The sequence below is a fragment of the Podarcis muralis genome, chromosome 4 (assembly GCF_964188315.1).
Source record: "Podarcis muralis chromosome 4, rPodMur119.hap1.1, whole genome shotgun sequence".
Taxonomy (NCBI): domain Eukaryota; kingdom Metazoa; phylum Chordata; class Lepidosauria; order Squamata; family Lacertidae; genus Podarcis; species Podarcis muralis.
Window position 1 is genome coordinate 7,726,305 of NC_135658.1, and position 24,650 is coordinate 7,750,954.

Here is a 24,650-nt window from a genome sequence, read left to right on the forward strand (position 1 = left end):
TCCATGTAAGTTATCTTCCTGGTGTGTTCCCTTTCAGAGTTAGTGAATTTCCAGAATTTCCTGTTATTCTTTTGCAGCAAAAACCAGCCAAGTTTATGCCCCATCTGTGACTAAACCCTATTGTCTAGACGGAAAGCAGTCATGGGTGTGCATTTGCTGAAACAGAATGTTCAAGATAAATGCATGTTTTAATCATTCTTGCCAAACAATGAATTATCCACTGTGCTTTTTGTTACGGCTGGTTACACTATGTGCTACATCTTTGTCTTGAGAACGATTAACAAGCAGAAAGTAGTGTCAGACAGTTGCAAAGCTTTAACTTAGCCTTGTCGAACTTTTCAAAAGTTGCATCATGTGTCCTCTGAACTGTTTCCTTTAAAGAAACTTAAACAGTCACAATCACCTTGCTGCAAGGCAGAAATAAGCAACTTAAAAACCTATCAGCTTATAACAAATCGAAGCCATATTGAATTGTTGGGAGGCGATGATTTCCGTGGCAATGTCAAATAAACAGATACAGTGGTACCTTGGTTCTCAAACGCCTTGGTACTCAAACAACTTGGAACCCAAACACTGCAAACCCGGAAGTAAGTGTTCTGGTTTGCAAACTTTTTTCAGAAGTCGAACATGCTCCGTTTTGAGTGTTACGCTTCCGATTTGAGTGCCACACTTCCAATTTGAGTGTTACACTGAGGTCTGTCTGTTTTTGCTATTTCTTTTGCGTTTTTGTTTTTGCAGCTCTTTTTGTTTTGTTTTTGTGTCTGTGTGGAACCCAGTTCAGCTTCTGATTGATTGATTGATTGATTGATTGATTATGTGACTGCAGTACATTGTTTATTGCTTTCATTTTTATGGATCAATGGTCTCGTTAGATAGTGAAATCCATGTTAAATTGCTGTTTTAGGGGTTGTTTTTAAAAGTCTGGAACGGATTAATCCATTTTGCATTACTTTCTATGGGAAAGCGCGCCTTGGTTTTGGAACGCTTTTGGTTTTGGAACGGACTTGCGGAACGGATCAAGTTTGAGGACCAAGGTACCACTGTATTGCAAATGCTGTCTATAACAGGGGCCACTCTTCTTCTGATCAGCTTGAACCCGGAACATCCTTTCTTTGCTGGAGTGATGGATTTCCTTGTCTGTGTTAGGTTCTCAGCACACAGCATCTGGGAGTGAAGAGGAAACGAGTCTTTTTCAGAATTGCAGTCACCAAGGACAGTCTCAGAAGAAGGCTGCAGATTGTCGAAGTGTTGCCCTGCCTGGTGCCCAAAGCACTGCCCCACCCCCTGCCCCACACATTGTCCTGAGCCTCCCAAATATTGGGCTACAGTGGTGCCTCGCAAGACGAAATTAATTCATTTCGCGAGTTTTGTTGTCTTGCAATTTTTTTCGTCTTGCGAAACAAGGTGTCGGAAAAGTTTTGGAAAAGCTTCAAAAATCACCAAAGTCTTTAAAAACCTCAAAAAAGGCTACCACACTGCGTTCTATGAGTTGCTCCTCGAAGTCAAGTTGCAACTGTATTAACGGTGTTAAGAAAAAGGAAACAAGCTTGCAAGACGTTTCCGTCTTGCGAAGCAAGCCCATAGGGAAAATTGTCTTGTAAAGCAGCTCAAAAAACAAAAAACCCTTTCGTCTAGCGAGTTTTTTGTCTTGCGAGGCATTCGTCTTGCGAGGTACCACTGTATTTCGCTGGATTCAAAGTTGTGGATGAGGCAGAGAGGCCATGCAACAATCACAGAGACCTAAGTAGCATTTGGACTTAATGTAAAGGGGTTTTCTCTCCTCGCAGCTCTTTCCCCCTGCTTTCCTTCCCTCCCAACGCTTAGCAGAAACTGGCCCCCACGCCAGGAAGGCAGCCCTGAACCAATGGGCGGTAAAATGGCAAATTCAATTCAACCTAAACAAGTGGAAATTGATGCATGTTGGAGCAAAATATCTTATCAGCTGGTGGTGTGTAGTGATCAGGTGGGATTGCTATGAGGAATTATAAAAAATATGGAGCAAGCCATTTGTGTCCGCGAGGAAAGCGTTGCGTTGACTGGGTTTGAGCCATTTTGATATGATTTCTGATCAATCCATGCCTCTGCATCTATGTCCTATTTCTCTACACCTGACAGGCATGTATAAGCATTCTAAATACACAGGCCAGTTGCTTCATCAGGCATCCTGGGTCATAAAGATAATAGTTAGCTTTGATGTAGTTTAATTTTTAGGTAGATCTTAAGGGCCAGGAAAAGAGTTCACAAGGAGATGGTAAATCCTCTTTCCTTGCCATACTTCCTTCCTTTCCTGCCTGTTTATGACCTGAATGCATTCCTCTAGTCCTGTTTTATTTACTCTCAGATATGCATGCGTGCTCAGACTAGTCTTTGCAGTTAAAAGAATTTCTTCTGATCTGACTTTGTCCCATGTGGGGTTTTTTTTAATGCTCAGAGGAAATCTGATTGGTTCTTACGAACACTGTGTAAAAAGTTCTTGTGTGAATAAAACGACCTGGGCCAAGGGGTGGAGAGAGGATTATTATACGCACTCCTCCCAGAGTCTTGCTGGTCAAGCCTCGTGTGTACAGTGGTACCTCTGGTTACGTACTTAATTCATTCTGGAGGTCCGTTCTTAACCTGAAACTGTTCTTAAGCTGAAGCACCACTTTAGCTAATGGGGCCTCCCGCTGCCGCTGCGTGATTTCTGTTCTCATCCTGAAGCAAAGTTCTTAACCCGAGGTACTATTTCTGGGTTAGGGGAGTCTGTAACCTGAAGCGTATGTAACCTGAGGTACCACTGTATTCTATTAATCAGAGTCCAATCCTTCCTTGCTTTGGGAACACCACAGTGGTGAGGGACCACAAACGAGACCTTGGGGTCACAATGGACCAAGGCAGGTGTTAACAAGCGTGATGAGACTTTAATGTGCTCACAAACAATAAACAATCAACCCACAAGGAGAGCAGCCATACCTATAGTGACGTGGGCAGCCGTGAACACCCAGGTGGATCTCATAAGCCAGGCAGGAGCGACGGCAGAGACCTCTCCAACTGGCACAAGTCCGTGTGTTCAGTGGGATCCCCATCTCCTGTCCAGCTAGGATATAGGAAGTCAAAACAATGAAGGTTAAAAAGCGATGACAAACCATCTTAAAAAGCAGAGACATCACCTTGCCGACAAAAGTCCATATAGTTAAAGCTATGGTTTTCCCAATACAGTGGTACCTCAGGTTAAGTACTTAATTCGTTCCGGAGGTCCGTACTTAACCTGAAACTGTTCTTAACCTGCAGCACCACTTTAGCTAACGGGGCCTCCTGCTGCTGCCGCATCACCGGAGCCCGATTTCTGTTCTCATCCTGAAGCAAAGTTCTTAACCTGAAGCACTATTTCTGGGTTAGCGGAGTCTTTAACCTGAAGCGTATGTAACCTGAGGTACCACTGTAGTGATGTATGGAAGTGAGAGCTGAACCATAAAGAAGGCTGATCGCCGAAGAATTGGTGCTTTTGAATTCTGGTGCTGGAGGAGACTCTTGAGAGTCCCATGGACTGCAAGAAGATCGAACCTCTCCGTTCTGAAGGAAATCAGCCCTGAGTGCTCACTGGAAGGACAGATCCTGAAGCTGAGGCTCCAATACTTTGGCCACCTCATGAAAAGAGAGACTCCCTGGAAAAGACCCTGATGTTGGGAAAGATGGAGGGCACAAGGAGAAGGGGACTACAGAGGACGAGATGGTTGGACAGTCTTCTCGAACCTACCAGCATGAGTTTGACCAAACTGCGGGAGGCAGTGGAAGACAGGAGTGCCTGGCGTGCTCCCGTCCAGGGGGTCACGAAGAGTCGGACAAGACTAAACGACTAAACAGCAACAACAAATGGTTGGTAATTCTCCTTCCCTCCCACTGGACCAGCAAGTTGATTGAAGGGGGTGGGAGCAAAGCATCTACACCTGTGTGCAAATTAATTGAAAAAAAGCATGTTTTCTATCTTACTCCTAATCCTCTACTCAAAACAAACATGAACAGTCAGTTGGTCATTGTGGTGTCAGAAGCCTGCAGCCAATAGAAGGAATGATGCACTCGCCACAATATATTGAGGTTCTATGAAAAGAGAGTTATTCCAGAGCTGGAAAACAGGTATCCTGACGGTACTGGGATATCGCAGCAGGACCTAGCCCCCTGTCACACATCGAAAGTGGTGAAGAAATTCAGGACAGAGCAGCAGATACAGGTACTTGATTGGCCAGGGAATTCCCTGGACATAAATCCCATTGAGAATTTGTGGGCTATATGCAAAAGTCGCCTCTGTTCTGTAGACTGTATGACTATGGAGAAGCTCAGGCGCTGATTCAAGTGTAGTACAGGGATCCGAAAATCAACAGTGACTGTTTGAAACTAGTGCAGTAGACTCCATGCCAAACCGTGTTCAAATGCTGCTTAAAAATATCTGTTACTAATGTACGTATATGTGAGTTTTGTCCACGTATACGTGAGTTTTGTCCAATGAACTACATTGCTTGTTTCAATTAATTTGCACAAGGGTGTAGAAGAGCAAGGGGCATCAGTAGCAGCGGGACAAATGTCCCATTTGTGCAATGAGTGGGCCGACTCACCATTTCATGTCACCAGCTTCCTACTGAATCGCAACGTATTTCGTGCTTGCTTTTTTTACGGAGGTTGTGTTATTGTTGGTTTTGTGTTGTATAGGAATATTTTGTAAATCGAATAAACAAATAAAGCAAGCCCATCTTCACACAGAGGGGGATTGTTGATAGATCCTGAGTGCCGGAACTAATGTTGTGTCGCCCCAATTAATTCCTGCGGATTGGCTCACAAAGCCCAGACATTTTTTTCCATTGCAGCTGCTCTTCCCGGCCAATATTTTTACAAAGGATGGCTTGTCCGTGTCTCGAATGGTGCCTGCGGTCTAAACCAGTGTGATTCAGCTGGGCTTCTATTTGAGAGATTTATCACAGGGGTGTTCTTAGAGTGAACACAACTGAGATCAAGCACGTCTTTAGCTAAGCAATTGAAATTCAGGTCACAAAATTAAAACTGAATTGGCACTTTTAAGCACCTCTCCCCCATAAAATCAGAGTTTTTGTGATAAGGAAAGTGCTGGGGAAATTGCAAAGGAAATTGTGGGATACCATTTGTTTTGATGAAATGCCATCGAACCACCACACACACACACCCCGGAAACAAATTAGGATAAATGCTCATTAAAGAGACAAGTTTGTCTAAACTCCCCACAAACTGTGCAAACAAATTAGGAAGAATTCTCAGCAAACAGGTCCAGAAGTATAATGATATCAAGGAGAGATTTGGACTAAAATGTTGACCAATTTTCATGAGGATTTAAAAATAAATAAATCACAGATCGCTGCAGAAATGTGAAGAACTGCATTTAAGTTTGGAAAAGTGAGAAACTGAATATTTTATTATTTTATTTATTCAACTTACGTATTTTTCTGTCTATAAGATGCCCCCATGTATAAGATGCCCCCTATGTTGGGGGACTCAGATTTAAGAAAATGGGGGGAAGATGTATCTGTGCATAAGACGCCCCCTAATTTTTGACATTATTTTTTAGAGGGGAAACCTGGTCTTATACAGTGGTACCTCGGGTTACATATGCTTCAGGTTACATACGCTTCAGGTTACAGACTCCGCTAACCCAGAAATAGTACCTCGGGTTAAGAACTTTGCTTCAGGATTAGAACAGAAATTGTGCTCCGGTGGCGCGGCAGCAGCAGGAGGCCCCATTAGCTAAAGTGGTGCTTCAGGTTAAGAACAGTTTCAGGTTAAGTACGGACCTCCGGAACGAATTAAGTACTTAACCTGAGGTACCACTGTACACGGAAAACTACTGTATTCACCACCCTATACCCAGAGGTTTTATTTTATTTGTTTTTTTAATTTCATATTTTGGAAATGTACATCCAGGTTTTTTTTCCCTTTAAATTTTTTGGGGGCCCCAAGTGAGTGGGGCCCTAAGCTATAGCTTGTTTGGCTTATACGTAAATCCGGCCCTGATCCTAGCTGACAACATAGTGGTCTACAAGATCTCTCTGGAGATGCCAAGCGTTGAACCTAATACAGGGTACCTTGGGTTACAGACACTTCAGGTTACAGACGCTTCAGGCCACAGATGCTTCAGGTTACAGATTCCGCTATGTATCTGTGCATAAGACGCCCCCTAATTTTTGATGTTATTTTTTAGAGGGGAAACCTGGTCTTATACAGTGGTACCTCGGGTTACATATGCTTCAGGTTACATACGCTTCAGGTTACAGATTCCGCTAACCCAGAAATAGTACCTCGGGTTAAGAACTTTGCTTCAGGATGAGAACAGAAATCACGCAGCGGCAGCGGGAGGCCCCATTAGCTAAAGTGGTGCTTCAGGTTAAGAACAGTTTCAGGTTAAGAACGGACCTCCAGAACGAAGTAAGTACTTAACCTGAGGTACCACTGTAATAATACCTTTATTGTCAAAGTACCACCTGTGTATAATGAAATTAACACATAGAGGAGGGAGAAAGGCTGTTTTCTGCTGCTCCAGAGAAGCGGACACGGAGCAATGGATCCAAACTACAAGAAAGAAGATTCCACCTCAACATTAGGAAGAACTTCCTGACAGTAAGAGCTGTTCGACAGTGGAATTTGCTGCCAAGGAGTGTGGTGGAGTCTCCTTCTTTGGAGGTCTTTAAGCAGAGGCTTGACAACCATATGTCAGGAGTGCTCTGATGGTGTTTCCTGCTTGGCAGGGGGTTGGACTCGATGGCCCTTGTGGTCTCTTCCAACTCTAGGATTCTATGATTCTATGATTCTATGATTAACCGAGACTCCCCACCAAAACACTCAGTCTCATTGCACTCTGTGTACTTGTTGCACAACACACCAACCCTGAAAGGCAGTTGCACTATTTTCCGTTTTTCCGTTCAGCAGCCTAACAGCCCACGGATAGAAACTGTTTTTTAGCCTGTTGTATGACTGATTATAGGGACGCGGGTGGCACTGTGGTTTAAACCACAGAGCCTAGGACTTGCCGATCAGAAGGTTGGCGGTTCGAATCCCCGCGACGGGGTGAGCTCCCGTTGCTCGGTCCCTGCTCCTGACAACCTAGCAGTTCGAAAGCACAAAGTGCAAGTAGATAAATAGGTACCACTCCGGCAGGAAGGTAAACAGCGTTTCCGTGCGCTGCTCTGGTTCGCCAGAAGCGGCTTAGTCCTGCTGGCCACATGACCTGGATGCTGTACGCCGGCTCCCTCGGCCAATAAAGCGAGATGAGCGCCGCAACCCCAGAGTTGGCCACGACTGGACCTAATGGTCAGGGCTCCCTTTACCTTTATGACTGATTATATTTCTATATCTCTTGCCTAAGGGTCGAAGATTGAAGAGGTGCTGGGTGGGGTGTGAATCGTCCCTGAGAATTTCCCTCGCTATCCTAAGCCATTGATCCCTTGTGCTGTCATCTAGCGGGCTCAGGGGACAGCCCATGATATCATGTGCCGTGTTCACCACCCTCTGTCTACATGATAAACCGATCCCGTACCACTGAGCTAAAATAACAGAGGCCCCTGGTGGCAGGGCACCCTAAATGCAGGGCAATCAGACCAAACAAAATTCCTATCCCTTCATCAGTCAAAAGAGGATCTTTCAACAAAGACTATTTCTCCCATGACAGGTTAAGATATTTCCCTTTAAGACAGAGATTTCACTGGAAAGATACCGTATTTTTTGCTCCATAAGACACACTTTTTTCTTCCTAAAAAGTAAGGGGAAATGTCTGTGCGTCTTATGGAGCGAATGCGTGGTCCCTGGAGCCGAATTGCCCAGGGGCAAAAAGCAGATCATGCTTTAAAAGGGGGGGGGGCACAAAAACGTGGTTACAAAGCACGGATCCACATGGATTCTCAGGATTTTTGCATTGGGCTACCCCAAACCTCCCATCAAATCACACATCTGTGGCCACAGCATGAACCACTGTTCATACATCCACTGTTTTGTTCAGAATATTTATTTATTTTTGTTTTCCTCCTCTAAAAACTAGGCGCGCCTTATGGTCTGGTGCGTCTTATGGAGCGAAAAATACGGTACTTACCGATGAATCCTAGTAGCGCCAGCAGGAGAAGCAGCTGTGGTCCGAACGCTTTCATGGTTCTGCATCAATCGGGTGCTAATATTTCTGCCGGCTCCCGTCCACCCATCCCAGCTGCCTGGACATATATCCTTTGGGGGGCCCCTCTGCAAAAAGGTGGACTTTGGCAAACTCGTGCCGCATCGTGACTCAGAGGCCAGGATTTAGGAATTAGCTTCGGCATTGTATACAGCCTGACTGTATGCATGTTTACTCCAAACTCAATTCTGCTGAATTCATTGGTGTGCGCACCCAAGCGGGCAAACAGAGGTCAGCCATGAAATTTACTAGATGACCCCAGGGCCAGTCACTGCAGCTCAGCATCACCTCGCAGGGTTGTTGTGAGGATATGAAGAGAGGGAGACCCAGGCCACCTTGAGTTCCTTGGAGCGGTGGGGTATGAAACATAATAATAATAATAATAATAATAATAATAATAATAATAATAATAATTTATTTGTACCCCGCCCATCTGGCTGGGTTTCCCCAGCCACTCTGGGAGGCTTCCACAGAGACCAAAAATACACTAAAATGTAGACTATATGACACTGGCAGAAATGACTGACAGAATCCGTGAACAGGGGAGAGAGACGGCGGAGGAGGATTGGAAGAAATTTAAAGCTTATTTAAAGAAATACTATAAAATTAATGAATGTTAAAATGTTGAGGTTTAAGTAAGAAAAGGAGATTACAGCGACAAAAGATTAAGTTAAAGAAAAGAACAATAAGGGATAAATCTATTAAAATTAAACTTAGGATTTGCTGAAATAAGTTTGGAAATTGGGATGTAGAAAGGGGGGGTCTGGGGGAGTCGGAGAAGTGAGGTTTATGAAAAAAAGGAGATGAAATTATACATGTTTGTTTGTTTCTTTATTTGTTTGTATTGTTTAAAAAATGTTGTAAAACCAATAAAATTTTTTTTTAAAAAAATACACTAAAATGTCACACATTAAAAACTTCCCTGAACAGGGCTGCCTTAAGATGTCTTCCAAATGTCAGGTAGTTGTTTATCACTTTGACATCTGATGGTAGGTTCCCTGTAGCTTTGCTTCTCGCAATAAGGGAACTGCCAGAAGGCCCTCGGCACTGGACCTCAGCGTCCGGGCAGAACAATGGGTGTGGAGACGATAATTATTATTATTATTATTATTATTATTATTATTATTATTATTATTATTATTTATACCCCGCCCTCCCTGGCTAGAGCCAGGCTCAGGGAAGCTAACAACAGTAAAATTTTAGTAAAAACATAATGGGGGGAGGAACCAATTTAAAATACAAGTTAAAATGCAGCCTCATCAAAACCATAAGGGGAGGGAAAGATAAGGGTCAGACTGAGTCCGAACCGAAGGCCAGGCAGAACAGCTCTGTCTTGCAGGCCCTGTGAAAAGATGTCAAGTCCCGCAGGGCCCTGGTCTCTTGTGACAGAGCGTTCCACCAAGTCGGGGCCAGTACTGAAAAGGCCCTGGTCCTAGTTGAGACCAATCTAACCACCTTGCGACTTGGGACCTCCAAAGTGTTTCATTAGTGGACCTTGGGGTCCTCCGCGGGGCATACCAGGAAGGGCGGTCCTGTAGGTACGTGGGTCCTAGGCTGCATAGGGCTTTAAAGGTCAAAAGCAGCGCCTTAAACCTGACCCTGTACTCCACCGGGAGCCAGTGCAGTTGGTAAAGCACTGGATGAATGTGATCCCGTGGCAAGGAGCCTCACCGCAGCATTCTGCACCCGCTGGAGTTTCTGGGTCAGTCTCAAGGGCAGCCCCGCGTAGAGCAAGTTACAGTAGTCAAGCCTGGAGGTGACTGTCCCGTGGATCACTGTGGCCAGGTCGGGGAGGGAAAGGGAAGGGACCAACACAAGGAGAGCCCCAGGTTGGCAATGTCTGGTTTTCAACACTGCTGTCTGGGCATGCGTGAGCCCTTATTATATCACAAAGCAGAAATCTAGCAAATCAGCAGAATTGTGCTCTATTCACGCTTTTGTCTCCCTTTTTCTGGCCTTGGGCACATCCCATGACCGTCCTGCTTGCCTTGTCGTTGTCAGCCTTATTTGATTCATTAGGGTTAATAATAATAATAATAATAATAATAATAATAATAATAATAATAATTGTTGTTGTTGTTTAGTCGTTTAGTCATGTCCGACTCTTCGTGACCCCATGGACCAGAGCACACCAGGCACTCCTGTAATAATAACAACAACAATAATAATAATAATAATAATAATAATAATAATAATAATAATAATAATAATAAATTATTTATACCCCGCCCATCTGGCTGGGTTTCCCCAGCCACTCACGGCGGCTCCCAACAGAATATTGGGAGTGGCTGAGGAAACCCAGCCAGATGGGCGGGTATAAGTAATATATTATTATTATTAGGTTATTGACTGGGTGGAAGGTGTGCAGAAATCTGGAAATCAGGCCGTATGAGGAACAATTGAAGGAGCTGGGTATGTTTACCCTGACCTAGCCACTGTGATCGCCCTGACCCTAGCCACTGTGATCCACGCGACGGTCACCTCCAGACTGGATTATTGTAACTCGCTCTACGTGGGGCTGCCCTTGAGACTGACCCAGAAACTCCAGCGGGTGCAGAATGCCGCGGCGAGACTCCTTACGAGGTCTTCGCTGCGAGATCACATTCACCCGGTGCTATACCAGCTGCACTGGCTCCCGGTGGAGTACAGGATCAGGTTTAAGGTGCTGGTTTTAACCTTTAAAGCCCTATACGGCTTAGGACCCTCGTACCTACGGGACCGCCTCTCCTGGTATGCCCCACAGAGAAACTTACGGTCTTCAAATAAAAACATCTTGAAGGTCCCAGGCCACAGAGAAGTTAGGCTGGCCTCAACGAGAGCCAGGGCCTTTTCGGCTGTGGCTCCGATCTGGTGGAACACTCTGTCCCAAGAGACCAGGGCCCTGCAGGACTTGACATCTTTCCGCAGGGCCTGCAAGACGGAGCTGTTCCACCAGGCCTTTGGCAAGGGCACAGCCTGACTCCCTCCTTCGGCAATCTTCATGGAGCTCTGGCCCAATGGCTGCCAGTGGCTTGAATTAATTAATTTTAGAATGAATGATTTTAGAGTGTTGTTTATGTTGTACTTTTGTACTGTTTTATTGTTGTTAGCCGCCCTGAGCCCGGCTAAGGCTGGGGAGGGCGGGATATAAATAAAATTTATTATTATTATTATTATTAAAAGAGGAGAGTGGTAGGGGATATGATAGCTGTTTTCAAAAACAGTGGACTCTCGGGTTACATTACCTTTGGATAACGTAACTTTCGGGTTGCAAATGTAGCAAACCCGGAAGTGTATTCTTCTGGGTTTCGCCACGTGCTCATGCGCAGAAGTGCTCTGTGCGCCTTGCACATGCGCAGAAGCGTTCTATTGTGTTGAACGCGTGCGCAGAAGTGGCGCCTCTGCTTACGAAATTTTCAGGGTGCGTACAAACCCCCGGAACGAATTACCGTACATTCTTATCCAGAGGGTCCACTGAATCTGAAGAATATTATTATTAACTGAAGCAGTCCAACATTTTAGGAAATATTTGTTTATACTCTAAAAGGCAGCCTGGTAATTCTGATGGTGAGCAGAGATTTAGGAGGCGGCGGAATCTTTCACACCTCTGAAAACCCTACTCTAATGCCCTCGAAAATGCACATTCAGCCCAGGCGTACCAAATATGCTCTGCTTGTTATGCAAGAGCTTCCCACAAGGGGGCATCGTAGGCATTCATGTTCGGATCCCAAGGATAACTGCTTGCAAAGCTCAGAGATTTTTTTGCTAAAAAATTCAGGGCATCGCTTCTGCCTGTGTTTACCTCTCAAAAACGTAGAGCAAATGAAAGCAGCTGGGAGGATAGAATCTCCAGCGAGGTGGAACGTAAGGAGAGCATAAGAAGAAATTACCCGGTCAAGCCCATGACCTATCAAGTTCTCCTCCTACTGCTCCGGAGGGTAGGACTCAAACCCATGGCTCCAAGTGACAAGAAAGGAGATTCCAACTGAAAGTTAGGAAGAACTTTCTGGTGGTAAGAGCTGTTTGACAGTGGAACGGTCTCCCTCGGGAGATGATGGACTCTCTTCTTCATTGGAGGTTTTTAAACAGAGGTTGGACAGCCATCTGTCATGGATGCTTCAGCTGAGATTCCTGCCTTGCAGGGGATTGGACTAGATGACCCTTGGGATCCCTCCCAACTCTTAAGATTCTGTGATCCTACGTCTAGAATCCTCTTCCCAAAGCAGCCAACCAGTTTGCCCCCAAGGGAAACCCGCAAGTAGGTTTTGAGCACAACACTCTCCCCTACTGTGATCAGGGCCGGATTTAGGTTTTCGTTAGAAGGGACCCCAAGGTTCATCTAGTCCAGCCCCCTGCAATCACAGTGAAAGAACCCCTGACAGATGGCCAACCACCCTCTGTTTAATAGAATCATAGAATCATAGAGTTGGAATAGACCACAAGGGCCATCGAGTCCAACCCCCTGCCAGGCAGGAAACACCATCAGAGCACTCCTGACACATGGTTGTCAAGCCTCTGCTTAAAGACCTCCAAAGAAGGAGACTCCACCACACTCCTTGGCAGCAAATTCCACTGTCGAACAGCTCTTACTGTCAGGAAGTTCTTCCTAATGTTTAGGTGGAATCTTCTTTCTTGTAGTTTGGATCCATTGCTCCGTGTCCGCTTCTCTGGAGCAGCAGAAAACAACCTTTCTCCCTCCTCTATATGACATCCTTTTATATATTTGAACATGGCTATCATCTCACCCCTTAACCTCCTCTTCTCCAGGCTAAACATGCCCAGCTCCCTTAGCCGTTCCTCATAAGGCATCGTTTCCAGGCCTTTGACCATTTTGGTTGCCCTCCTCTGGACACGTTCCAGTTTGTCAGTGTCCTTCTTGAACTGTGGTGCCCAGAACTGGACACAGTACTCCAGGTGAGGTCTGACCAGAGCAGAATACAGTGGCACTATTACTTCCCTTCATCTAGATGCTATACTCCTATTGATGCAGCCCAGAATTGCATTGGCTTTTTTAGCTGCCGCGTCACACTGTTGGCTCATGTCAAGTTTGTGGTCAACCAAGACTCCTAGATCCTTTTCACATGTACTGCTCTCAAGCCAGGTGTCCCCCATCTTGTATTTGTGCCTCTCATTTTTTTTGCCCAAGTGCAATACTTTACATTTCTCCCTGTTAAAGTTCATCTTGTTTGTTTAAACCAGTGTTTCCCACAGTTGGGTCTCCAGCTGTTTTTGGACTACAACTCCCATCGTCCCTAGCTAGGAAGACCAGCGGTCAGGGATGATGGGAACTGTAGTCTGAAAGCAGCTGGAGGACCCAACTTTGGGAAACACTGATTTAAAACCTACAAGGAAGGAGAGTCCAGCAGCTTTTAAGGGTGTTCCTTCCACTGTTAAACAGCTCCCACTGTCAGAAAATTCCTGCTAATGTTTAGTCAGAATCCCCTTTCCTGTTCACAGCCGGATTTAGGTTTGATAAGGCCCTAAGCTACTGAAGGTAATGGGGTCCTTTCTATGTCCAGCTGTCCATTGCCAACAACGAATGGTCGCTGTTTTTTGGTGTTGAATATATGCCATATGGTAATTTATGGACCTAATAGGTTTCTAAAGCCATTTGCACCTGACAAAATATGTTTTTTATCCAAGTAATTGTTGAACTAAGTATATTAATAGTGAAATACAATTAAGAAGTATATTTTGGGGGGCCCAAGAGAGTGGGACCCTACGCTATAGCTTGTTTAGCCTCTTCTTCTTCTTCTTCGGCGACCCCTCGTAGCCGAGTAAGATTGTCTTCCATAAACACGGTCTTAACAGTGAGTCCGTAAGTGACTGTGGAGGCCAATTCAGGACCCACACGTCCTTCCACAGTGGGGACACAGGTTTCCGGGCGGGAGTTGATCGCGGCGTGGATTTGCAAAGTGTGCCTTCCTCTTGGCATGTTTCTCCCTTGCGTCCTGAGTTCGAGTGTATTCAAAGCCCATGACACCTTTGGGAAAGGCTGTTCTCCAACTGGAGCGTTCTCAGGCCAGTGTTTCCCAATTGTTGGTGTTTATACTACATTTTTTTTAGACTTGCCTTGAGACAGTCTTTAAACCTCTTTTGTTGACCACCAGCATTACGCTTTCCATTTTTAAGTTCGGAATAGAGTAGTTGCTTTACGTAAATCCGCCACTGCCTGTGGTTTCCTGCAACTTCAAATAATAATAATAATTTTTATTTATACCCCGCCCTCCCTGGCCAGAGCCAGGCTCAGGGCGGCTAACACCAATAAAATCACAGTGAAAACATAATAGGGGGAAAAGAGGGGTGGGGGGAAACAAAAAAGCAAACAAAATCAAATTAAAATACAGGTTAAAATGCAATTTAAAATGCAGCCTCGTTTTAAAGTAGCTGATAAATCAAGATCATAAGGGGAGGGAAATATAAGGGTCAGACTGAGTCCAAACCAAAGGCCAGACGGAACAGCTCTGTCTTGCAGGCCCTGCGGAAAGATGTCAAGTCCCGCAGGGCCCTGGTCTCTTGTGACAGAGCATTCCACCACGTCGGGGCCAGTACTGAAAAGGCCCTGGCCCTAGTTGAGACCAAACTAACCTCCTTGAGGCTCGGGACCTCCAAAGTGTTGTTATTTGTGGACCTTATTTGTGGGGCATACCAGGAGAGGCGGACCCGTAGGTACATGGGTCCTAGGCTGCATAGGGCTTTAAAGGTCAAATCCAGCACCTTAAAAAGCATGCACCTTGTATGCCTCCTTCCAGCAACTCCTGCAGAAAAGCTGGTGCCAAACGTCTTGCTCTGCTTTCCCTTGGACCCCATCAGCAAGGCCAAGAAGGGGGTCTTGTGGTCTGGGCAGCCCTGGACCTCCAGACACACGCACCAGGCTGCCTTATCCATCTTGCTCCATAATCTCTGCACCAGTGGGTTCCCAATTAGCTAAGTACTGCAGAACCCCTGTTTTTCCGAAAGCCAAGTCATGGACCCCCTCCTTTCGGAAATGTTGACATCTCTATGGTAGTTTTTGTTATGTGAATGGTTTCATGGAACCCCTGGGTGGGTTGTGCAGACCTCCTGGGATCCACGGACCACCCATTGGGATCTACTGATCTACAGTACTGGCAGCAGCATGCCCAGTTTAAGAATCTAAGGAGCACCTGCTGAATCCATGGCCCATGTAGTTCAGAATCCCAGTCTCACAGAGACTATTCAGCAAGCAGAATTCGAACACACAAGAATTTGAACCAGCAAGCAGAATTCAAACACGAGCCTTTCCCCCTTGCTGGTGTTTTCCAGCATAGCTCTGTTGGTAGGGAATGAGACACACTCTCTCTCTCTCTCTCTATATATATATATATACACACATATATATAATCTACAAAAACAGGAAAAATACAATACAATTAATTAACCAATACACCAAATTATTTATTGTTACTCGATTTCCCTTCCAACCTTCCATGGTTTCCTCAAATTATCTCTTACTGCTGCACATTATAATAATTGCAATCGTTCTTCCAATCATTTTATTCTCATAACAATTTTTTTTACTGCTGAGCTTACTCCAAACCGACTCGTCTTTTAACATGTTTGCAGCAATTTTTAAAGAAAACAATCTACAAATCTTTTCCAAATCCTCTTCGAGGATGGCCTTCTTCTCTGAAGAGCATGAGACTTCAGGGTTGGGGGTTTGAGCCCCACCTTGGCCGAAAGATTCCTGCCCTGCAAGGGGGTTGGACTAGATGATCTTCAGGGGTCCCACTTCCAATACTACAACTCTGCGATCCTCTGAACTGGGATTCAGAAGTATTGCTGCTGCCTCCAGCTGACAAGGCAGAGCGTATAGGCATTATGTTTGTGGTTTTTTTTTTAAAAAAAAATTATTCAAGATTTTCCAAATACATAGAAAAAGAAAAAAGGTAAACAAAGAAAAAAGCATACAGAAAAAATATAGCAAAACAAAAATATAACATCCTAATCCGAAACTTACTTTCTTTACAAATTAGACTTCCTCACATCTTCCGTTCCTGCTTTCCAAATTTAAAAAGTTCTAGACAGCAATTTATCACCTTATTTCAGATACTTATTTAAATTTTCCAATTATTGTGTTTCCCATTTTATATTTACCTTCAATAGATTTGGAACCTTGTTTTGGACATAATATTATTCAAAAATTTATCTTAAACTCATATCTCATTATAATCATTGTCATCTCACTTTCTTTTTAACTGGTTTACTAAAGCCACTCTTATTTTAACTCTTTCACTTTCTTAACATTCATACAATTTACAGTATTTTTGTAGATAGTCCTTAAATTTTCCCCAATCCTCTTCCACTTCTTCTTCTCCCAGGTTACGGATTCTGCCTGTCATTTCTGCCAGCTCCATGTAGTCTATCAGTTGCATCTGCCATTCTTCCAGCATGGGTAAATCTTGTGTTTTCCAATGTTTAGTGATGAGTATTCTTGCTGCCGTTGTTGCATACATAAAGAAAGTATAGTCCTTCCTTAACACCCTTTGGCCGGCAATGCCCAAAAGCAAAGCCTCTGGTTTCTTAGGAAAGGTATACTTAAATACCTTTTTCAACTCGTTATATATCATTTCCCAGAAGGCTTTAACCCTGGGGCATGTCCACCAAAGGTGAAAAAACGTTCCTTCGGTTTCTTTACATTTCCAACATTTATTATCGGGCAAATGATATATCTTTGCAAGCTTGACTGGGGTCATGTACCACCTGTATATCATTTTCATAATATTTTCTTTTAAGGCATTACATGCCGTAAACTTCACACCGGTGGTCCATAACTTTTCCCAGTCTGCAAACATGATGTTATACCCAATGTCTTGTGCCCATTTTATCATAGCTGATTTAACCATTTCATCTTGTGTATTCCATTTTAACAGCAAGTTATACATTTTAGATAAGACCTTTACCTTAGGTTCTAACAGTTCAGTTTCTAGCTTCGGAGAGCGTATAGGCATTATGGCTCGGAGCCAGACAGAACCCTCTCCTTCATGTTTTCTGGTGGGAGCCTTGAAGTCGTCATAGATCGAACCCAGAACCTTCTGCATGCAAAGCCCTGTTTAGGGAAGCTTTTAATAGTTGGTGAATTATTGCATTTTAATATTTTGCTGGAAGCCACCCAGAGTGACTGGGGAAACCCAACCAGATAGGCGGGGTATAAGTAATAAATTACAGTGGATGCTTGGATTGCGAACATGATCCGTGTGGGATGCACACTCGCAACCCACAGCGGCACGTCTGTGCACACGTGGGTTGCGATTTGGCTCTTCTGCGCATGCACAAAGCATGATTTTGTGCTTCTGCGCATGCGTGACCGCCGAAACCCAGAAGTAACCAGTTCTGGTACTTCTGGGTTTCTGCAGTCCACAACCTGAACAAACGCAACCTGAAGCGTCTGTAACCCAAGGTGTTGTTGTTTAGGTATTTAGTCATGTCCGACTCTTCGTGACCCCCTGGACCAGAGCACGCCAGGCACTCCTGTCTTCCACCGCCTCCCGCAGTTGGGTCAAACTCATGTTTGTAGCTTGGAGAACACTGTCCCACCATCTCGTCCTCTGTCGTCCCCTTCTCCTTGTGCCCTCCATCTTTCCCAACCTCAGGGTCTTTTCCAGGGAGTCTTCTCTTCTCATGAGGTTGCCAAAGTCTTGGAGCCTCAGCTTCAGGATCTGTCCTTCCAGTGAGCACTCAGGGCTGATTTCCTTCAGAATGGATAGATTTGATCTTCTTGCAGTCCATGGGACTCTCAAGAGTCTCCTCCAGCACCAGAATTCAAAAGCATCCATTCTTCAGCCATCAGCCTTCTTTATGGTCCAGCTCTCACTTCCATACATCACTACTGGGAAAACCATACCTTTAACTATACGGAACTCGAGGTATGACTGTGTTGTTGTTGTTGTTTTGTTGTTGTTGTTGTTGTTGTTGTTGTTGTTGTTGTTGTTGTTGTTGTTGTTGTTGTTGTTGTTGTTGTTGTTGTTGTTGTTGTTGTTGTTATACCAGACGCTCTGCCTCTGCGCCAAGGGAGGGCTTCCCCCGTCTCCCCTCCCACCCCATTTTCAATCCTGGAGTAGACAGGGAGAGACAGACGGATTTCTGAGCAGCCACAGCGAATCCTTGCCGGAGCTTTGCAGAGACTGGAGAGGGAAGGGGAAAACGCACAGCGGCTTTTACTGCCTCTTTACGCATCTGGTTTCCATTCGGCTCATTTCTGCTGCTGCTGCGAGAGAGAGAGAGATTGGAGTCGGTGCTGGGATGCCGTTTTGGCTTTCGCAGCTCAGGGCGAGATTCCAGAGGAGGAGGAGGAGGAGGAGGACCGAGGGCGCGCAACAGCCGCGCAAAGGGATGCTCCGCTTGCGCCCATGACACCACCGACGCTCCCTTGGCTTCGGGAGAGGGACTGGGTGGCACTGGAAGAGCTGGGTGGGCGCAGGAGAGGGGAGATTTTGGATCCCAGCCTGCGGGAGAGGAAGGGAGGCGGAGGCGAGAGACAGAGGCATTGTGCAGAAGAGTAAGGCGATGCTGTGGCCCGCGGCGGCGGCAGTGGTCCTCCTGGCCGGTCTCTCGCAGTGCGTCCAGGCGGAGACCTACACTTCCATGCTGAGCATCCACCAGGCGCTCAGCACCGAGAGGGAGCTCCTCCGCTTTTTGCACACCTACCTGGAAGAGGAAGGCAAGAGGCTGGAGGACCTCAGGAGGTAAGGGCCGGGCTCCGTTGGCGGGGATCAAGCCCGGGAGGCTGGAATGGTAGAGTTGGAAGGGACACTCCAGGGTCATGTAGTCCGACCCCCTCCAATGCAGGGAATCGCAGCTGAATAATCCCTGCCGGATAACCTTCCATTCTGCTGTCAAACAGTTCTGGCTACTCTTTTGCTTAGCCAGAATCTCCTTTCTCGGCATTTGAATGTGTTGGTTTGGGTCCCACCCAGTGGCGTAGCGTGGGAGGTGCAGGGGGGCCCGGCCGCACCGGGCGCAACATCTGGGGTTAGGGCAAATCCACGGATTAGGGGGCGCAAATCCACGGGTTAGGGGGCGCAAATTACTTGCCTTGCCCCGGGTGCTGACAACCCACGCTATGCCACTGGTCCCACCCTCTGGAGCAGAAGAAAACAAGCTTGCTCCATCCTCCAGGTGACAGCCCGTCAGATATTATTATTATTATTATTATTATTAATAATAATAGACGCAGGTGGCAGTGGGACGCGGGTGGCACTTTGGGATAAACCACAGAGCCTAGGACTTGCCGATCGGAAGGTCGGCGGTTCGAATCCCCGTGACGGGGTGAGCTCCCGTTGCTCGGTCCCTGCTCCTGCCCACCTAGCAGTTCGAAAGCACGTCAAGTGCAAGTAGATAAATAGGTACCGCTCCGGCGGGAAGGTAAACGGCGTTTCCGTGCGCTGCTCTGGTTCACCAGAAGCGGCTTAGTCAGGCTGGACACATGACCCGGAAGCTGTACACTGGCTCCCTCGGCCAGTAAAGCGAGATGAGTGCTGTAACCCCAGAGTCGGTCACGACTGGACTTAATGATCAGGGGCCCCTTTCCCTTAATAATAATAATAATAATTTAATTTATTATTTGTACCCCACCCATCTGGCTGGGTTTCCCCAGCCACTCTGGGCAGCCTCCAACAAAGAATAAAAATACATTAAAATGTCACACATTAAAAACTTCCATGAACAGGGCTGCCTTCAGGTGTCTTCTAAATGTCAAGTAGTTGTTTATCGCTTTGACATCTGATGGGAGGGCGTTCCACAGGGCGGGCGCCACTACCGAGAAGGCCCTCTGCCTGGTTCCCTGTAGTTTTGCTTCTCGCAATGAGGGAACCGCCAGAAGGCCCTCAGCGCTGGACCTCAGTGTTTGGGCAGAATGATGGGGATGGAGACGCTTCTTTGGGTATACTGGCTGTCATATCCCCTCTCAGTCTGCTCTTTTTGCAGGCCGAACATACTCAGCTCCTTCAACCATTCCTCAGAGGTCCCAATTTCCAGATTTCTGCACACCTCCCAGTCAGTCAATATAATTTTATTTATTTATTAATATAATATAATATAATATAATATAATATAATATAATAATAATATATCCCACACATCTGACTAGGTTTCTCCAGCCACTCTGGGTGACTCCCAACAGAATATTAAAAACACTATAAAACCTCAAACATTAAAAACTTCCCCAAACAGGGCTGCCTTCTTCTAAAAGTCAGGTAGTTGTTTATTTCCTTCCTTCCACAGGGAGGGTGCCACCACCGAGAAGGCCCTCTGCCTGGTTCCCTGTAACCTCACTTCTCGCAGGGAGGGAACCGCCAGAAGGCCCTCGGAGCTGGACCTCAGTGTCCGGGCAGAACGATGGAGGTGGAGACGCTCCTTCAGGTCTACTGGGCCGAGGCCGTTTAGGGCTTTCAAGCTCAGCACCAACACTTTGAATTGTGCTCGGAAATGTGGCACCCAGAACTAGACACAGGACTCCAGGTGTGGTCTGACCAAGGCAGAATAGAGCAGGACTATGACTTCCTTGGATCTAGACACTAGACTTCTGTTGATGCAGCCTAGAATAGCATTCGCTTTTGTTGCTGCTGCATCACACTGGGGACTCAAGTTCAGCTTGTGCTCAACTAAGACCCCTAGATCCTTTCCACATGTACTGCCATCAAGTCTTATCTTTGTGCATCTGGTTGTTGTTGTTATTTAGTCGTTTAGTCGTGTCCGCCTCTTCGTGACCCCCTGGACCAGAGCACGCCAGGCACTCCTGTCTTCCACTGCCTCCCGCAGTTTGGTCAAACACTGTCCAACCATCTCGTCCTCCTCTGTCGTCCCCTTCTCCTTGTGCCCTCCATCTTTCCCAACATCAGGGTCTTTTCCAGGGAGTCTTCTCTTCTCATGAGGTGGCCAAAGTCTTGGAGCCTCAGCTTCAGGATCTGTCCTTCCAGTGAGCACTCAGGGCTGATTTCCTTCAGAATGGATTGGTTTGATCTTCTTGCAGTCCATGGGACTCTCAAGAGTCTCCTCCAGCACCAGAATTCAAAAGCATCCATTCTTTGGCGATCAGCCTTCTTTATGGTCCAGTTCTCACTTCGATACATCACTACTGGGAAAACCAGAGCTTTAACTATATGGACCTTTGGTGCATCTGGTTAGTCCTGCCTAAGTGTAGAACCTGAAATTTGTCCCTGTTGAAATCCATTTTGCCAGTTTCATTAGTTTTGTTAGTGCTACACTGGGTGCCTGCTGTGCTCTCAGAACATGTCAGGTTCATAGCTGTCAACTTTTCCCTTTTCTTGCGAGGAATCCTATTCGGAATAAGGGAATTTCCCTTTAAAAAAGGGAAACGTTGACAGCTATGCCAGGTTCAATCCCTGCCATCTCTAGTTAAAGCAGGAGTGGGGAACCTCTGCTTCTCCAGATGTTGGCAGACTCCTGTTGGCGCCTGCCGCACGTCTGAAGATCTGGAGAGGGGCAGACAGAGATTTGGAGGAGCAACTGATAGAGACGAAGGAGAATGAATGGAGGTGCAAAAAAATATCCACATTCATCGACCGTATGAGGGAGCCCGACACTGACTCAAAGCAAATGTTCTCCCACGATTCCCAGCACATTTTCCCACAGCTTTCCCGTTCACAAAGTCTGGTATTTGGGGAGAGCTGGTTTGTTGCACAAGAGCTCCAAATCGCATTTACTTGCAGGACCTGAATTTGCCAGTATTTGATGGCTTCCCACCCAAAACAACAACGAGGCTTCCCAGAAGGCAGTCTCCCAACTCTCCCTTGCTAGTTGTTTCCTACTTCCATCTTCTGTGCCTTGCAATTATACATACCGTATTTTTCGCTCTATAGGACGCACCAGACCATAGGAGGGGGAGAACAGGGGGGGGAATCCCCCCCCCTCTGCTCAGCGCCCCTTCAGCAAAGCGGCAGGAGAAACGGAGCTCCTTCCATTTCTCTTCCCGCTTCGCTGAAGGGGCGCTGCGCAGAGAGGGAAAACTGTGCGGCGCTCCTCCAGCGAAGCGAAGCCTGGAGAGCTAGAGGGATGGGTGTGCACCGACCCCTCTCGCTCTCCAGGCTTCAGGCGGCTATCCGCAAGCCTTCGGAGTACAGCGGGAACTCCTGCTGCGCTCCGTAGGCTTGCGGATAGCTGCCTGAAGCCCACGGAGCGCAGCGGGAGTTCGCACTGTGCTCTGGGGGCTTCAGGTGGCTTCAGGAAAAGCAACACGAAGCCTCTGGAGTGCAGGGGGAGCTCTCCCTCTCCCCTTTGGAGGCTTCACGTTGCTATCGCTGAAGCGAAGGAACCTGCATTCGCTCCATAGGACGCACACACATTTCCCCTTAATTTTTGGAGGGGGAAAAGTGTGTCTTATAGAGCGAAAAATATGGTGCATATTTTTAAAAAGCCCAGATCCACCAGAACAGGTGCCCAGAATCTGCCACTTGAGGCAGCCACCTTGCCCGGCTCCACACCAGAACCAGCCACGAACATGTCCACTTTCAAACAGACCCTCCTCGTTTGAGGTTTTCGCTATGCAGTTTTCCAGGGATGGGTGTGGAGGGAAATCAATCCTTCTCCACCAAACTTCTGGACGTCAAAATTGGCAAGAGAGCATTGCAATTCGAAACAGTGTCTTGGCAAATATTCATCTGCCCTTTTGTAGGTGTTGGCTGTGTATGATAGAATGTGAACCAGAAGGGCTGGGTTTTTCGGGGGGGGGGGGTTTGAAAGGGAAAGTGAGTACAACCTCCCCCCCCCCCAAAAAAAAACCCTTATGGGAACAGCCCATAAAGAATTGGGTTTTCCTAAGTAAAAACATATTAGATATATATTTCCATTGGAAAAGGTTCAGAAAATTAAAATGATCCAGGGGATGAAACGATGCCCGTATGAAGAAACTTTGCAGAGTTTGTGACTTTTCAGTTTTAGGAAATATATGGAGAGCCTACAGGATCAGGCCAATGACCCATCTAATCCAGTGCCTGTATTTTAAATTGGGTTTTCCCCCTTATTATGTTTTTACTGTAATTTTACTGGTGTTAGCCGCCCTGAGCCTGGCTCTGGCCGGGGAGGGCGGGGTATAAATAAAAATTATTATTATTATTATTATTATTATTATTATTATTATTATTATTATTATCCTGTTCTCACAGTGGCCAACCAGAGGCCAACCAGAGCAACTCTCCACTCCTGTGGTTTCTAGCAACTGGGATTCAGAATAATAATAATAATAATAATAATAATTTATATCCCACCCATCTGACTGGGTTTCCCTAGCCACTCTGGACGGCTTCCAACAGAATATTATAGACACAATAAAACATCAAACATTAAAAACTTCCCTGAACAGGGCTGCCTTCAGTTGTCTTCTAAAAGTCAGATAGTTGTCTATTTCCTTGATGGAAGGGCATTCTACAGGGCGGGCGCCACCACCGAGAAGGTGTTAGGATATCTGCCATATCTCAGGAGAAACTGGCCACTCTCCAGGCTCCCGGCACGATCTCCTGGTGTGCTGGTCCCGGGGGTAAGGTACCGTGAGTGTAGCAGAGTCCACACGAAGAGGGGCGAGGTCCGATGCAGAGAGCCGGGCGGGGAACAGGAACGCTGGAACAGAAGGCTGAGCAGGTAACAGGAACACCGGATGGTCGGGAACAGGAAGCCGAGCAGGGAACAGGAGTACCGGATAGTCAGGAACAGGAGGCCGAGCAGGGATCAAGAACACAGGAAGGTCCGAAGCCAACAACGACGTTGCTCCCGCAACCTGGGGCCGGGTTGACTGGGCTTTTATCCTCTTCTAAGGCCAGGGGCGGTCCCGGCCCCCAGGAGCCCCGCCTCCTCTGGCCTTAAGGCGAGCACTCCTCCTGGGGGCAACCAGTTCCCTTCGCCTCTCTGCCCTAAGCCTCTGCAGATCAGGAGAGGCCGAAGGGTTACTGGGCCCTGGAGGAGGCTCACCTGTGGCCACTGAGTCATCAAGCCCCTCTGGGGCCAGAAGGGCTTCACCTGGGGCCAGCTCCTGATGCACTGCCACAGGTGCAGGCTCTTCAGCATCTAGGCCTTGCCCCAGTTCAGCCGGCCCTGGAGGCGGGGACTCCTGTGCAGGCTGGGATTCCTCTGTTTCATCCTCTGAATCGGAATCCCAGGCCATCACACCATCCCCCCTCCCAGGCCCCCCCCTCAACCGAGGGTCCGGACCCGGCTTGCCGGGGTATGTCGCATGGAACTCTCGGAGGCAGGCAGGTGCGTGGACGTTGGCCGCTGGTTCCCAGGAACGGTCCTCCGGTCCGTACCCCTTCCAGTCAATGAGATACTGCAGCTTTCCCCTGCGGTATCGGGAGTCCAGGATGCGTTCCACCTCGTACTCAGGCTCTCCCCGAACCAACACTGGCTGCGGTCGGGGACGGTTCGGGTGGAACTCGTCGGGTGGGGCCACCGGACTCAAAAGGGACCTGTGGAAGACCGGGTGAACCTTCAGGGTTGCGGGTAACCGGAGACGGAATGCCACAGGAGAGACTTGGTCTACGATAGGGAA

At 46.9% G+C, this 24,650-nt stretch overlaps 1 protein-coding gene and 1 long non-coding RNA gene across 2 annotated transcripts in view; one reads left to right on the forward strand and one right to left on the reverse strand.

Annotated features, from left to right (window-relative positions):
• Window positions 1-807: 807 nt before the first annotated feature.
• On the reverse strand, window positions 808-8,264 carry LOC114595280 (uncharacterized). Its single transcript, XR_003706246.2, has 3 exons — window positions 8,081-8,264; window positions 2,953-3,076; window positions 808-1,164 (listed from the first exon to the last, which is right to left on the reverse strand). It is a non-coding gene; the product is annotated as an uncharacterized LOC114595280 (long non-coding RNA).
• Window positions 8,265-18,200: 9,936 nt separating this feature from the next.
• Window positions 18,201-24,650, forward strand: part of P4HA3 (prolyl 4-hydroxylase subunit alpha 3) — a 45,781-nt gene continuing 39,331 nt past the window's right edge. The window contains exon 1 of the mRNA XM_028725834.2: window positions 18,201-18,837. Within this exon, the coding sequence (XP_028581667.2) occupies window positions 18,659-18,837 (179 nt within the window). The 5' untranslated portion in view covers window positions 18,201-18,658. The remainder of the gene's footprint in view (window positions 18,838-24,650) is intronic.